This window comes from Necator americanus, chromosome III (assembly GCF_031761385.1).
Source record: "Necator americanus strain Aroian chromosome III, whole genome shotgun sequence".
NCBI lineage: Eukaryota > Metazoa > Nematoda > Chromadorea > Rhabditida > Ancylostomatidae > Necator > Necator americanus.
In genome coordinates this window covers 25,852,821-25,867,781 of record NC_087373.1, presented here as the reverse complement: position 1 = coordinate 25,867,781, position 14,961 = coordinate 25,852,821, and the positions used below count along the sequence as shown (strand labels likewise).

The 14,961-nt window shown below is 40.0% G+C and overlaps 1 protein-coding gene across 2 annotated transcripts in view; it reads right to left on the bottom strand.

Annotated features, from left to right (window-relative positions):
- RB195_010932 (uncharacterized protein) overlaps positions 1-12,840 on the bottom strand; it is a gene marked incomplete at both ends in the record, with an annotated part of 48,103 nt that extends 35,263 nt beyond the window's left edge. Inside the window, 3 exons of one of the 2 annotated variants that reach the window (XM_064192138.1) lie at positions 1,119-1,204; positions 11,296-11,412; positions 12,651-12,840. In XM_064192138.1, coding sequence (XP_064049721.1) covers positions 1,119-1,204; positions 11,296-11,412; positions 12,651-12,840 — 393 coding nt within the window. Of the gene's footprint in view, positions 1-1,118; positions 1,205-11,295; positions 11,413-12,650 lie in introns of those variants that run through there. The other variant, XM_064192140.1, reaches the window with a different exon arrangement.
- Positions 12,841-14,961: the final 2,121 nt, after the last annotated feature.

Below are 14,961 nucleotides of genomic sequence, written 5' to 3'. Positions count from 1 at the left end.
TAAATCGTATTTTCGCTGAATTTGTCGCTCTGGTTCTTTCCACAATGTTGTGCCTTTAATAGCTTCTCTAAAGTTTTCACTCGTCCATCCTCCTGCTATAAAAACCTTACGGCTCCTTGAAGACTATCATTTGAAGCCAAAAAAAAAAGAACTGTCGGGAAAACAAGCTTTTCCTCGTTCACTGCCCTTCTCTTTTTCAGGGTGCCACCAGATCGGAGACAATGTTTTCTGAATGTCCCTAAATCACTTCGTTGAACCTCATAGGAGGCAACATTTTATTTCAACCGTCATTTCGAGATTCGCTACAGAAGTCGAGTAAACGTTGGTCTCCTAACAATCTGCAGTTCATTTATAGCTTGGAAAAATCCTTCGATTACTACCAAAGTTCTCATTAACAACATTTGACAATATGGGAAGTTCCGGAGATTCTGAATGACATCCCCGTAAAAAAGGAAGGAACCAAGCTTGTTTTTTTCTTGCAGTGGCCAGATAAGGCTTTTTTTGTGTTCGTCGACGGACCGAAGTGAACGCAAACATGATAACTCTCGCAATCACTGAAACCAACACCGCCAGATGCTATCTGCTGTTGTGATGGCAAACACTGAACATTGTTTCACGCACACCACCACAACCACCGCCTTCGCACAAAATCAACAAACGTCCGCGCTGTACAGGTGTCTGTCATCACCGTCATTAGGCGTGTCGTAAATATTTTTGTTTGTACTGTAGTCAGCGACCCTTCGCCGCTGCAACGTTTACTTTTCGCTTGTTTGTTGCTATGTATGTTGTGACTGGGAGTAACAATAGAAGCTGGGAGCATGAGCTAGTAGTGGAAGGTTGGCGACGGGAAAAATGCTCCGTGACGAGTGGCGCAAAGTTCTACGTATCTCAGCGAGGAATTCTAGCGAACAAAACACTGGAATGATTCTTTGGCCACAACAAAATCTTCGCGGGTCAATTATGAGGAAAATCAGTGATATCTTGATGTTCGCATAAAGTTAGTTGTCCAACCACTGTTAAAACACATCCTTGAAAAGCAAAAGGAGTACGTACATGGAAACAGCCTCCTATGTGGCTGCGTTCCCTTAAATGCGGTGTGGGGCAGGCTGATCAGCATGTCATCGCGTTAGGTGACGTCGAAGAGCAGGAAGAAAAAGTGAGAGAAGATGAGACGTTAATATGGTCAGCAGCACAAACAAGGATACTGAAAAAAAAGCGTGGACACACAAGGAATGGTGCAGAACCTTTCTTCTCCACCACACTACTGTTATTATATTAACACTATTTTTATATTCGTATACAATACAGGATTGCATTATATTAATGTGGACACTGCACACGTGTTGTGAGGGAAGGAAATTTCTTGTATGAATGAATCTTGGGTAAACACGTGTAGGCATTTTCAGTCAAATTTGCAAAGTTGTGTAAGTCTACATTTTACAAAGTAAAACAAAAAAAAAACAAAAAAAAGAACAGATCTGTTGTCCTTGCAGCGATAATCATTAAAGAGTTAGAAAAGATTGTTTTAGAATAAAAGATACCAAAGAACAAGAAACGTCTAGTCCAGTTGCTCACAGACTCCATAGTTTACAAAGAAAATGCAAAAAATGTCATCCAGCCACATTATTTGAAATGTTTTTTTTCTTCCAAGCGATTGGTGAATTATCATATGTAACACGCGACCTCAGAGAAGATTTCAAAAAAGTTAAAAATAGCTCATCTTTTAATTTAACAGAGTTATGTGGCATGTCTGAAATCCTCTGCCGGGTGGAAAAAAATCCGAAACGAGAGTTCGACTAAGAAAAGAGATGAAAACAATCTTTTTTCATGCTTGTTTAAATTTTCGGATCATTATCAAACTCGGGAAAAAATCACAAGCTTGCAGATTTCTACAGAAATGCATTAAAAATGCATTTGGTTAACAACGATGCGTTCCATCTCCCAACGAAAGGCATCTTCGCGATTTTACAAAGGTTTAATGCATTTTCAGAGGAGTAGCAAGAAAAGATTGCGAAGACGAACTTCATGAATGTTACGAAATCAATGGCAGAAGCCGGAAAAGCTTCTGCCGTTAATCGTTTTAGAGCCAGAAATAGGACTAATTTGTTTATGACGATGGCAATACGAACGCAAAGAGCATCTTAGATGCGACTAACTGTTTAAATGGGAGGATTAGGATTTAAATTTATCCGCAATTATCCGTAGCGTTCGTACTTCCTCGGAAAATGTCCATAGCGATTGTCTTTTCCAGCTTTTCCAACAAACATTAATGTTGAGATCTCCTTGACAGTACACATTAGTGAAGTCCCTGATGACCACTTCGTACTTTTTAAACTAAGTAGTTAAATGACTTTGCACCTGATACTTCTAATATTGGTATAGCAGAACTATGGAAATGGTAATTTTAAAAAAAGTTGAAATTTTGTACTAAAAATATGAGGAAATTGAAGCAAATGGCAAATATAGGCATACGACTATTGAACTAAGAAATATAAGTTATTAGCAAGAGAATAGTTTGAAATAAAATGCACCATAACAGCGCACGAGAAAGAAATATCTGGCAAGATGACATTGGAACCATTCTGGATTTCCGTCAGGAATTTTGCCGTTCGTAACACTCTGCGAGCCAAAAGATTGTCCTGCAGTTCCCTAACGTTATCCAGAAACCAGTGCTTGAGGATACTGCACAGTGCGTAGATCTCAATCGCCTTGGGTGACAATCTGTATGGATGCGGTGGTTCACCAGCCCCGGTAGTCGGTGAGACTGGTCAGTTTGTTTTCTTGCTTGGAGTTCTTGTGTGGTGTTCTCAGAACGATCTCGAGGTTTGGCAAGGGGAGAGGAGGAGTTTGATGGGATATGCATAGCATCGAAGATCTCGAACCATCTTCAGACCTTCGATAAAGACGACGTTATCAAAATACCAGGCCCCATAGTGTCTCACCCAAACCTAATTGGCAGAACAAGAAAACACAAATACTTTGACATAAATTCGTTGTAAGAGCTCCGCAGTATTACTTTAGAAAGATAAAGTCACTGGCGTATCAATCCACTTGGGATGCGCCAACGCATTTCGCTGTAATCCGTAATCGTTGAGGTTTTGGAAAAATCGTATTGGCCTATACAATGACTTGCTGGGACCAGCAGATGATCAGGTCATTGTTTTCATCGTCCCAGACAAGTCTGGCACCAATTTATCGACCTCTGATTGATGAAAGGTTTGGTTAGCGTCAGGGTGGTCTCGAACCATCGACGTTATGGCCACAGCGGGCCTCGAACGGACTGCTTCACACCCGCATTGTAGTTACTTTACAAAAGGACAATTAGTTAGTAAGGAGCAAAATTCCTCGAGAACTTTTGAGGATGCATCAAATCTTTTACTGAACTCATCGACGGAAAAGCTCAACTTCGATCCTTTTGTTACCGATGATAAATTTGATGTTAGAAAACCCTATCGGACATGTCCGTCAGATCAATAAATCTCAATCCAATTGCTCGCTTTCATGAACATTAAGATAAGGAGTTGAACGGTAAGTAGAATCAGTGGTGTGAGGAAGAAAACAGTATCTTAGAGTATGCCCCGAATAGTACAGAAAATGTAATCCTTTTCTTCTTTTCCTTTCATGCACGAATCCATTAGAAAGTGTACTACAATCTCTGGGAGAAGCAGCACAATTCAACAACTAACATTACGTTGAAAAAAGACTACTGGATACCTTCTACTGGATTTTTTTTTGCTGCTCACTGCAAATTTTAGCTCTAGTAAATGGTTGAAATAGCTGATGAATTTAGGGTGTTCTAGATCAAGTTGACCGACCCGTTTAAAGAAAAATATGCACCTTAATCGCCTAAAGTAAACATGCATCATTTCGTAACCAACCTCACTGATTTAGGAAAATATCTCATCTCTGTTGACGAGAAACCACTTCAGTTGCTCTCATCGACCAAAATTAGCCTATCCTCCTAGAGATAATGATTATAAGAATAGAGCAAAAGATGGTTGGTACCGATCAATCCGTCCAGGATACGTCAAAGTGTTCGACTTCAATTCAAAACAGTAACGAGCTCGTGAATGATTAGCGGTCTGCACAACCACTTGCTGGAAAGCCGATGAATCAAGGCAATGTCCTTACCTTCCCGGAAAAGTATGGCACTGATTTTTCGCCAATAGGAGGGAAGGATTGGTTGGCTTCCGCCCGTTTCAAACTATCAACCGTGCAGACGCCGCAAAAGCGCCCCTGCGCCTTGCCCTATCACGCAACTTTTCAGTTCGGAAAGGGAACCTGCTCGTTGTTTATGGAGAGTTTAGCCTCCAGAGGCAATTGCTTGAGGTCAAATTAGGTTCTTCTAAAAGACATTCGAAAAGTCTCGTACCTTCAAAAAGTCTAGTATCTGTGGAAATTTGGAGAAAATCCTATGATCTGCCTCCTTGGGAAAAATTTTCTACCAAATAAACAGCGAAAATAGTACAAATACGTTCAGTTAGTAAGGGATTAGCATAAGCTGATGCCGATATGTAGATACTGTAAAGAGATTCATTGCAGTTTTTATTTTGCAAAAAAAAAGACCAATTTGTGAAGTAGACAACTGCTATATTCGCAAGATCTACCTCATTGCGCGCCGCAGGTTCAGTTACATTAAGGACAGAAGAATACTACCCCACTTACAGTACCCTTTTAAATTTGTTAATCTCAATAATTTTAGCATTAATCGAAAAATTATCAACTGAGGCGCTCTCGACTGCGCATGAGCCTCAACCTCGATCTTTTTTCCTGGAAAGAAACTATGGAGGCGCAAAGCGCAATTTCTTTCATCATAAGAAACAGACAATTGCCAAATAATCGGAAAACAATGGTCAAGTCCATTTAAATTCCTCCTCTCTACTTTCCTAACTTGTGCAGTGTCTTTCAGCCTGGCTGGCTTTCAGAGGAAAAAACTGCGAAGAAATGGTGTTATCTTTTAGGCATGAGTCAATTTGACATATTGACATGAGTGCGTGGGGAGTTTATCGTAATGGCCAGAGAGAGCTTCAAACGCATTCCATTTACATATATCACTAACACGAAAAAAAATGTTTTAAAAATGTAACTACACAGATACATCCTATTTCGCTAGAACTGGGTTGATTTCGAGCGCTCGGAACCATCGGTGGCTCGGATTCGTTTCACGGATTAGTTCACTTCAAATTATTCACAACGATTGAATTATTTCTTATTGATGCCACTGCAAGCTTCCGAGTGATGTTTGTTTTAATTTCAAGTTTTCAAGTACTGAACAATGTGACGTTTCCCTTGATTGCAAACTTGAATAGGTAACCTTGGAAACTAGTCCAATAGTGGTGCTCCTGCTCCGCCTACCAAGACATATGCACCTGTGAATGTCTGGTGCATTTAAATTTGTTATACCAAGATCGAAAAAGAGTATCGACAATGTTGAGCCAGTTTCCAGAAGAAATAAGTTGTGCTTTAGTACACTCAACCACGATCGACGATCTCAAAAGGATCCTAGAACTGGGCAGGTATAATGCAGTGCTAAAATACCACATATCACCACTGCTTCTGTCAACAGCCCGTGGTTGCTGCCGGTCTCTTAAGATTTCATTATTTTCTCGTCTGGAAGTATAAGAAATAATTATCCCTATCATTTAGTCCCAATAAGTCCTTGTATAGGCCCGATGCGCGTTGCTAAACTCTTAACGCTCTAAAGTGAAACGCATTTGCGCACTCCAAAAAGATCGGGCGATGTTAGGTCCTTCAAGTTTTATTATTTTCTATTTTTTTATTATTTTTTATTATTTTTTACTTTTTATTTATTTTTATATTTCCTTATTCCAGATGACGTCGCTCTATTTATCCGTACTTGCTTCTATGGCTGCCTTCTTACCATTATGAAAGCGAGGGTCAAATTATGCCGCATCTAACGCTTTCTATTCGAAACAATTTAGAAATGGATCAGGTTTTTCTTGTCCCGGAAACTTCCATTTATGGCAGCACCACAGATTTGTCTCGTGGTTATGGCTCACCTCACGAATGTTGGGGGAAGAAAGAGCGCATTTTTGAGTGTTTAGACGGCTCACTGCTCATCGAAAACAAACCGCCAATGGCACGCACAAAAGCCGGATGGCTTCTCCCCGCCAAATACTCAGCGATTCGTCGCTCATAATGGACGACATCATGTAGACGTGCACATTATTCATCGGTTCTAAATTTGTGCGTTTGCGCCTATGAAACGATACGCCTGCGTCACAATAAAGATGTGGATATGCATGACCGTAGGCTGCACTGAATTACGGTAGCATGAGCGCAGCAGGCAAGCCTCGAAGCTTTGTGGTGGGCATAGAAATAAGGAGTTTTCTAGTATGGAATCGTGTTGGGGCGGAAATGAATGTAGCCAGAGGAAAATTTCGAGTTGGGGTATCTTCTTTCTATTTTTCACAGCACAGCAGAACTGTCTACCACTGGTCATAACAAGAAAAGGAATGTTGCTGTTCTGCTAAAGCATGAAGTCCTGCTCGAGGTCAGCGCATTACTGAAACATTTCTATGGATACCAACTCGATTAGAGAGATGCAGCGAAGGCGATCAGCTCAGGTGGAAAACATTAAGGAATCATCCAGCTCAGTTATATACACTTAACATTGAAACCACAGAAATACCTACATATAGTTCCGTTGGTTGTTGAGTAACCAAGCACCACTGTAGGTTTCGACGAAGTTTTGGCGAGGAAAATACCTCATTTGAGTTTCTTGAACTAGATGGACAAAATCAGCAAAACAACATCTACCCTTCATTCTCTCATTTCACATTAATTTCAAGATTTTCTTGTTTTTGTAATTTTTTTTAACTGAATAAAGGAATATAAATTGTAAATATACCACTGGTATAACTTTAGTGAATTTAAGTGAATAGAATTTCAAATTAAAAGTGAATCTGTGTAAAACATAATAATTTTCTTCTTAGAGTCAGAACGTGGGGGAACAAACGACTAGCAAAGATTGTAAACAATCCAATTTTTTCAATATTACAACTATCCTTATTTATATCATCCACATAAACACATAGCTGGGGGACTTGACGATTTCAATGTGGAAAGTACTAGTCGAATGTATAAGTGGAGCCGCCCAAACGTTATGGTAGTACGATCAATACCGTGCTACGAATAGTGCGTCATGAAAAGCTGTGGAAAGTGTGGAGAACGCTAGTCGAACCAAATATAACGTCACGAAAATCTGGGGAAAAGTGGCCAGTTCAACAAGTGGTACTGGAACAACACTTCACTCTTTAAACGTTCCCTTTTTTCCTTCGAAATATGATGACCCAAAGGAGCTACCGCAATTGAAAAAACGTGCTGGTTTTAGTTCATTCCTTATTTTTTCCGTTCCTCTCGTCCTGTTTTCTACTGACTGATTTCCTCACCTCAACGACTGGATGGAAAGTTTGAAAGGGTTTCATGTGTTAAATGCCTTCAAAGTCTTCGCAAAAGGATCGACATTCTCGTGAATGACACGATTATGACGTCGTAAAAGATTCGCCGACAAACATCTCGATCGCTAATACTTTCACAGCTAAAATATACGATGCCAACGAATTATACACGATTAAACTGAGTTCTTCATGGGCATCTCAAGTTATTCGGGATCACAGTTCGGCCAATTCGATCCGTCTTAGGAAGGAAATATTGCTCTTCAATGCTGGAATCATTACTGCTTCCACGGTTTAAATTAGAAGACACTTATGTGAAAATGGAGAAGCTGTGAAGTTTAGCGAATGCACGGACCATCAAAAAGCAGTAAGATATGCAGCAACAGAGTTAAAATGACTGCCAAAAATTGCGGAATCTTATCGCTGAGATCGTTTAAGAAAGCGCACTGTTCTGGTTTTAGAAGTTTTTTTTACAGCGAACCACATACAGATTCGAATTTTCTACAGAGCAGATTCTTGCAAAATTAACAGTACTTTTGGAGGCGGATCGATGGAATTTTTCTCATTCTCCAATGTTTTATTCCTTGATGTTGGCATCTGCCAGGGCGAACATCTAGATTTAATCAATTTTGTTTCTACTCGATATTCAGATGGTTGCATTATGTACGCACATTTCACCACCTTCAACTCAGTTCGAAAATGTTGTCATAAAGGATGAAATTAATATTATTCTCTTCCCAATCCAATTTGATTGAACTTTCCAGTTATTTCCAACGCAAAATGACTGTCAAGAAAAAACAAATAGAAAGACATCCGACGAAGATTCAAAAGATCCAATTGAGTATCAATAGTTGATTTAAAAAAAAAACCCATCGACTCTTCGGATATTTGAATAGTTAATCACTCCGATGTCCCAAGATTCAAATATCTAAGATCGGGCGTTTAAACAAAACGAGTGAAAGTTATTCAGTCGTTCGAATATTTTTGCGGATTTCAAATATTTGACATTCGAAAATTTCAACAAAATCTTCGTCGAATTTGCTCCACGGACAATGGAAAACGCTACAGTTTAATTTTGTGGCAAAAAGAAAGCCAAAGAAAGTTGGAGACAGTCCATGCGTTGTCAAAGGTGCGACTTCAAAATAAACATAATTTCTAGAAAACGATATTTTTGTCTGTAGGAGGAGAAAATGGAGAGATAGGAGGACTTCAAATTGAAAGGTGGCATGCTCTTTTGTTTGTTGGAAAAGGGAAAGAATGTTTTTTTTAAATGAAATCGCAGAGGATCCATGGTCTATTTTTTTCTATTTATAATACAAAGCAGAAAAGTGCTCTACATTGGTTTTCGAATAAAAGAATGGAAAATGCTGTCGAACTCTTGAAAAAAGCCAAAATTCGTGAGAGACGTCTACCCAAAACGTCTTCCCTTTCCCTGGATATACGGTATCCTTAGCTGCAGACAACGGTAACGGGAAGTTCCATAGGAGCACAGAAGAAAAAAGGAAGTACTAGTGATTGGGCACCTACAGCTGGTAGCAGGAAAAAGTCAGTCTGTAATCGATGCATGTGCTTCAGAGGAACGAAAACATACACTTCGTAAACAGTTCCCAGCTGTGATGGCAGAGCTCGACTTACCGGGGCGCTCTTGCAAAAACACACATACACCATATGCTTAAACACATACTAGGTGCTTTTCACAAATTCAACCCTACAAAATTCTTACATCCTAGCGGAACCACGGCAATAAAATAGAATTCGGAATTCTGCTACTTATTTGCTGCAAAACAGTATACTCTCGCCGAAGCAGCCGCCTCTCCGACCTCAACACTCCCTTCAGGAATCGCAGATTTCTTGCAGCTTTCCTGGAAAGAACGGGTAAACAATATCGTCTAAATGGCTTTAAGCCACTCCGACCATATGTGCAGGATCCTTAGAACTCAGTTGTTGACAACGGAAAAAAAACGAGGATATGCTTCATGAAAATTGTGGACGGGCAGGATAAGGGAGATAGTTGGTTGACTGGAGGTTATCATCGTAATGAAAGTGTAGTAAAATTCCATCTAAAATAAATCATTTCCATTTTTTCCAGAAAGTTCAGTCTTAGAGGAATTCTAGAGTTAAGAAAGCAAAAACAGCAGCATGGTGACAGGAGACAGAATGTAGTACTGCCGAATTCGATCCCACTACCGAGGCGCGCTGTTTTAGCGCTTCTTCTCTTTCTTGACTGGAGTTCTGAGTGTACCTGCTGTACCTACATCGAAGCATGCAAATTCTGACGTCTATCTCTTTAAAAGAAGGGATTGTAAAGAGCTATCCACGAAGGAAATCGGAATACATCGGAATACGGCTTCAAAAACTGGAAACCACTAACAATATCTTCTCATTTCAAAATTGACAGTCTTTCTAGTGATACGAAGGTATGGTCCCTGGATTAAAACTCTCCTCTTCTTAACAAGGTCTGACCTTCATCGGATATATCGGATTTCCATAACCTTCTGATGACGAGATTCCTGGCTAATAATAGCTATTAGTGAGTAAATTAAACGCTAAGACACCATCGACAAAACGGCGAAGTATGCGCAGGTAAAACGTGAAGAAAACTCCTAACGACTTCAATCCACTCGTGGTTACCCTAGATTTTAATTTCTGGAATGTCCACGATTATTTTTAAATCCCACATGCTTTCCGGTTGTGAGAATATGCAAAAGTGCGTGGTTCGGATCGACAAAGAATCAATAGTTACAGAAATTTCCAAATTTTCTTCCATTTAGTCAAGTCCGGTGCTGCGTTGTGAAACCATTCCTCGATCACATTTTGTGGCGATATTATAGCGTATCAACTCTGAGGAGAGTCCTTGTTTTTGATTTTTTTAGAGCTACAGACCTGACGACTACGAAGATAGAGTGACCTTACACAACCCACAATGATCTTAGCTCGCTTGATGAATATCCACGGATACTTAAAAATACACATTATTATTTCACGGTCATTCACAAAAGTAACTATTCTTGAAAAGATTCAATTATTTATGTACAGCAATTTTCATAAAATTAGAGTGAAGGATTCAGTGAGTTTTTATTCAGGTATTTGTTTGGTCTACCATTTCTTTGATTGGAGTAACCTATTGCAAATCGGACTCGATAGCACCTTTTTTATGAAAAAACAAGTTTTTTTTCTGAGACCATTCCATTTTCGGTGGAATTAAGTACAATCTTGATTATTTCTTTTAAATATTTAGAAGGAAGCTATAGCTTTAGTACTAGTAGTTGCTACAAAAGCATGTCGTTTTTTCACGTCGAGCAAAATTTCCTAGAAATAATAAATCGAAGAAACTAGCTGCGCTTCTGACCCAGAAAAAATCAAAGGAAAACCAAGGATCAAGGAAAAAGCAAAGTTTAAGGTTCATTTTGGTGAACATGATACCCTTTTCGCTTATTCGCACTTTCCCGGCTCATTCCTGGGTCTGCTACAGATTCCCACCTTTTTCTGCTCAGCGTCTTGGAAAAAACTTCAAGTAGTATATACTTCGATAGTTTTTCTTCACCGGATGAAGTAAATCTGATTGAAGGGAAATTCAACTGCACCTCAAATTATGGAGAAATAGCGATAGAGACCTCGTGAAAATTCTGAAGAAAAAAAAAGACGCTTTTACGTCTTTTCAGCGACATATCACTGAAATAACATTGATATGTATCAGGTAGTGAAGCTACAGCAAGAAAATATTTTCTCTGAATTCCATTCGCACCACTCTTAACTTGTGAAATTACGTAGACGTGAAATTAAATAAAAATTCACTGCTTACTAGTGACGTTACATCTATCGTGCAGCCGGTTCACCAGTAGTTCGCAACCGCTGGAGGAATTTCAAAAGGACTTACGTTTTCGCAGCGAAGTACGGAATAGGACGAATTGTGAAGTAGGCGTAGGTGAAGCTCGTTCTTCGTTACTGGTGTGTTGGCACGGTCGACTTTCACTGGTCACGGTGGTGGCGAAGGCTGGAAATTGCCGAAGATCAGGAAGGAGAGAGAGCGGGCTGGCTGGATATGCCGGCGTATATAGACACGGAGTACGGTGACGAAAACCAGAATGCACGCGCTGCAGAGGAGCATTCCGCACACCCGGCACCATCTCCTCAGGGCGCATCAACAACAACAAACAACGTGAAGCGACTATGGGAGAGCATGAAGTAGATGAAACTGGTAGAGGATGTCAGCTTAGCGTGACCGTGTGGAGGGGACCTCTGGAAGGTGTGACGTTCAAAGCGAACTTTCTCATGCTTTCGAATAGAAACATGTATCCTCACTAAAATTCGCTTTCCTTACGGTACCCGCTCACATCAAATTAAGAAACTAAACATTGACCTGAATTCAACAAAGTAAGAGTGATCCCGAATAAACAGCTAGCGCTTGGAAACAACAGACCTTCTGGTTCAGTAGTACGAAATTTTCTTCCTTCACGCACGGAAATACAGATTAAAGAATTTCATTCGCAAGAATAATTCACCACAACGTCCTATATGCACCTGGACTCTTTTCTTTTTGAATAAATTTGCATTACAAGGAAAACCTACAAACGCAAAAGCGATGTTCGCAAACATCAAATTACGGATTTTCAGAGAATAATAGACATTTTTCAGCACTTTTAAGAGTTATTTATTCGAAAATGATTTTTTTTAGAAACAACAACGCATTCTCTTCTTCAAATAAATTTCCTACTCATGTCCTTTTGAAATGAACAGAAACTACCGCCCCTTCATCCTGTTTCAATTGAGATCAGTTCCCCCGAAAAACGTGTTCGACCTCAGTGATCTCTAGGTGGATAAGGTGGACTAACCCTAACCTGTCAACATTTCGAGAACTTCATGAGAAATACTAGAAGGAATAATTCGTTGTCTCTAGAGGGGACTATCAAGCACTTCGGTGCGTCAATCCGTGGCTGCATTGTGAGCTCAGCAAATGTTGGGTAGGCTCGAGAAATTGCGTTGTTAGATGAGGTAGTGAGGGCAAGCTCCATAAGCAAAGTATTCAAAGAGAACTGGAAAGCACTTATAATTTCCGAGAAACATGTGAGTCCCTGCAACCACTCTCATATTGTTTCTAAGAAAATCGACTGCCAAAAGCAAAAGTTTTCAAAAATTGGAACTACGCACTAACCCCGTAATTGCAAGTGACAGATTCTAAATCAGAAGGCATGAGCCACTACTTATAACTCCTCAAAGTCTACAGGAGCTTGCATAGAAGGCCGAAGGTGCCGACGAGGCCCCTTCTACCAGGATGGCGTTCAAGACGAACTGCATCGGCGACGTCGGGCGTGCAAGAGGCGCTGGAGCTGGCTATCAGCTTCGACGAAACACCACAAAAAGTGTCGAGGCCGCCGGAACGCATAATCTCGCGCTGACACCGCACACAGCGCTGACAGCTCATCTACCGTAACACACATTCACTTGACGAACAAAACGAGACTCATCAACATTGCTGTACATGCTTTGTATCGTGTGAAAAGTCGTTAATTATGTGCGGAATTAATTAGTGTTAGAATCGATGATCGATGGGAAAATTATAGAAAAAATAGAAGACAGACTGTATGAGAGCGTTAGGCGGTGGGAGCTACAAAAACAGATACGCGGAAAAAAACGGTATTGACAGGAACTATTTATGACAGAACGGCGGCGATTAGCACTCGCACAAAACTATTTATCAAGCATCTTCGAATTAAAAATGAAGGAAAGAAAAACCCTCCCTCGAATCGTTCTAACATTAATGTGACTGCTTCTTTACTTCAACACGTACAGAGGTTGTGAACTCTGCGACGCTGAGGCCACTGCCTTGCTCCGTGTATGACATACGTCGCATACATACCTCCTACGCTTTGTCCCTCATTTGTTAACTTGCGAAAGCATCTGGCTTAGTCCAACTACTGAAAATTACTACTATAATTCAGAATAAAAAAACAGTTCAAATAGTATCTGTATCTATGCCATGTTTATCCCACATGAAAGAAGAAATGCCCTCCCAGCTTCGTGTTACAGCCTTTACAAATTACCGTAATCACGCATCCAAAATGATAGTTCAGTATATCGCTGGGAGTGGAACTATATTTATTAGCAGAGAATTTCATGGGAAACCACCCGATCATTACAAATCATAAAATATCCTACAATGGAGGGTTCCAGACTTAAAGAGGATGAAAATGCCTAAATAAATACTTATAGTGCATCAAAAGTAACTTTCAAAGGTCTCACCGAATTGCAAAACGAATTTTTCTTTATTCTTTTAAGTTTGGGTGGATGCATCCGGAAAGAGCAAAATTGAAGAAGGAATATATATATATAAATATATATATATAATATAAATATATATATATAAAGAATAGAATGGAGCGGGTGTGGCGCAGTCGGTTAGAGAGTCCGTTGTAGCCACACGGTCGAGTGTTCGAATCCGTCTTAGTGCTCAGAGAACTCCATCATTCTTCCGGAGTCGATAAATTGGTACCAGACTTGTCTGGGAGGATAAAAACACTGACTTGATCATTGACTGGTCCCCGCGAGGCATTGTATAGGCCAACACGCGTTCCAAAACCTCAACGATTACGAATTCCAGTAAAACGCGTTGGCGCATCCCAAGTGCATTGATACACCAGTGACTTTGGCTCCTTCCTTTTCTTTTCCTTTCGACTTTAGAATGTACATGAGAGTATATAAGTCGCATATAAACTCAAACATGTGTAAGACTAAACTGTTGTCTTCCCAGGAACACATTATTACCTCTCAAAATAATGATAAACTGAGAATTTTAGCGAATATTTCGAATTTAGTAACAGACTTTAGCCGAAAAAAAAGAAAAGTATTTTGTACCTCCTTTTGCTAACATAATTTGATGTTCCTTTAGTGGTAGATGTTCAAGTACTCCGTATCATCTTCGATAACAAAACAGCCACACGAAATTCCATGAATTGACCTACTCATGACTGCATCGAACATTTTAAAAAAACGTAAAATTTGGATCAGATTCAAAGTGATGGTTCGTTTCGTCTCTCACCTTCAAAGACCAAAAAATAAAGCCGAGTTGCGATGAATGTTAAGCTCATAAGCAAAGATTTCAGTCAAAAAAAACAGTAAATTTTTTGGTTGCGAAACAAATCCTTTACGTTGTTGGGAGCTTCTCATTTATTTCAAATCATATGATTTAAGATGAAAAAAAAAGTTCCTAACCAAGTCGCGAAGTTGGAGAAACCACGCCCACCCATCATGTGTTGCTGCTACCAAGAAACCTTTCCTGGGCAGAATACCGTTGGATGTGTCTGAAGGTCAGCAAATCCACTAACTGGCCACATATGATTCCTATTCCTTTGCACCGTATTTCAAAAGGGACAAATTAATTCGGTTAGCCGAGTATAACTCGCAGAACAACATCCCACCACCGCAAGGAAATAAAAGGTACCCCTTTTTGAATCCCTGGATGAACACCCGCAGAACTTTACCGGTTACCCGATAGGCAATTTAGAGAGTATTTCCCATGCCTCGAAGTATCGCGAAATTCGGCAGC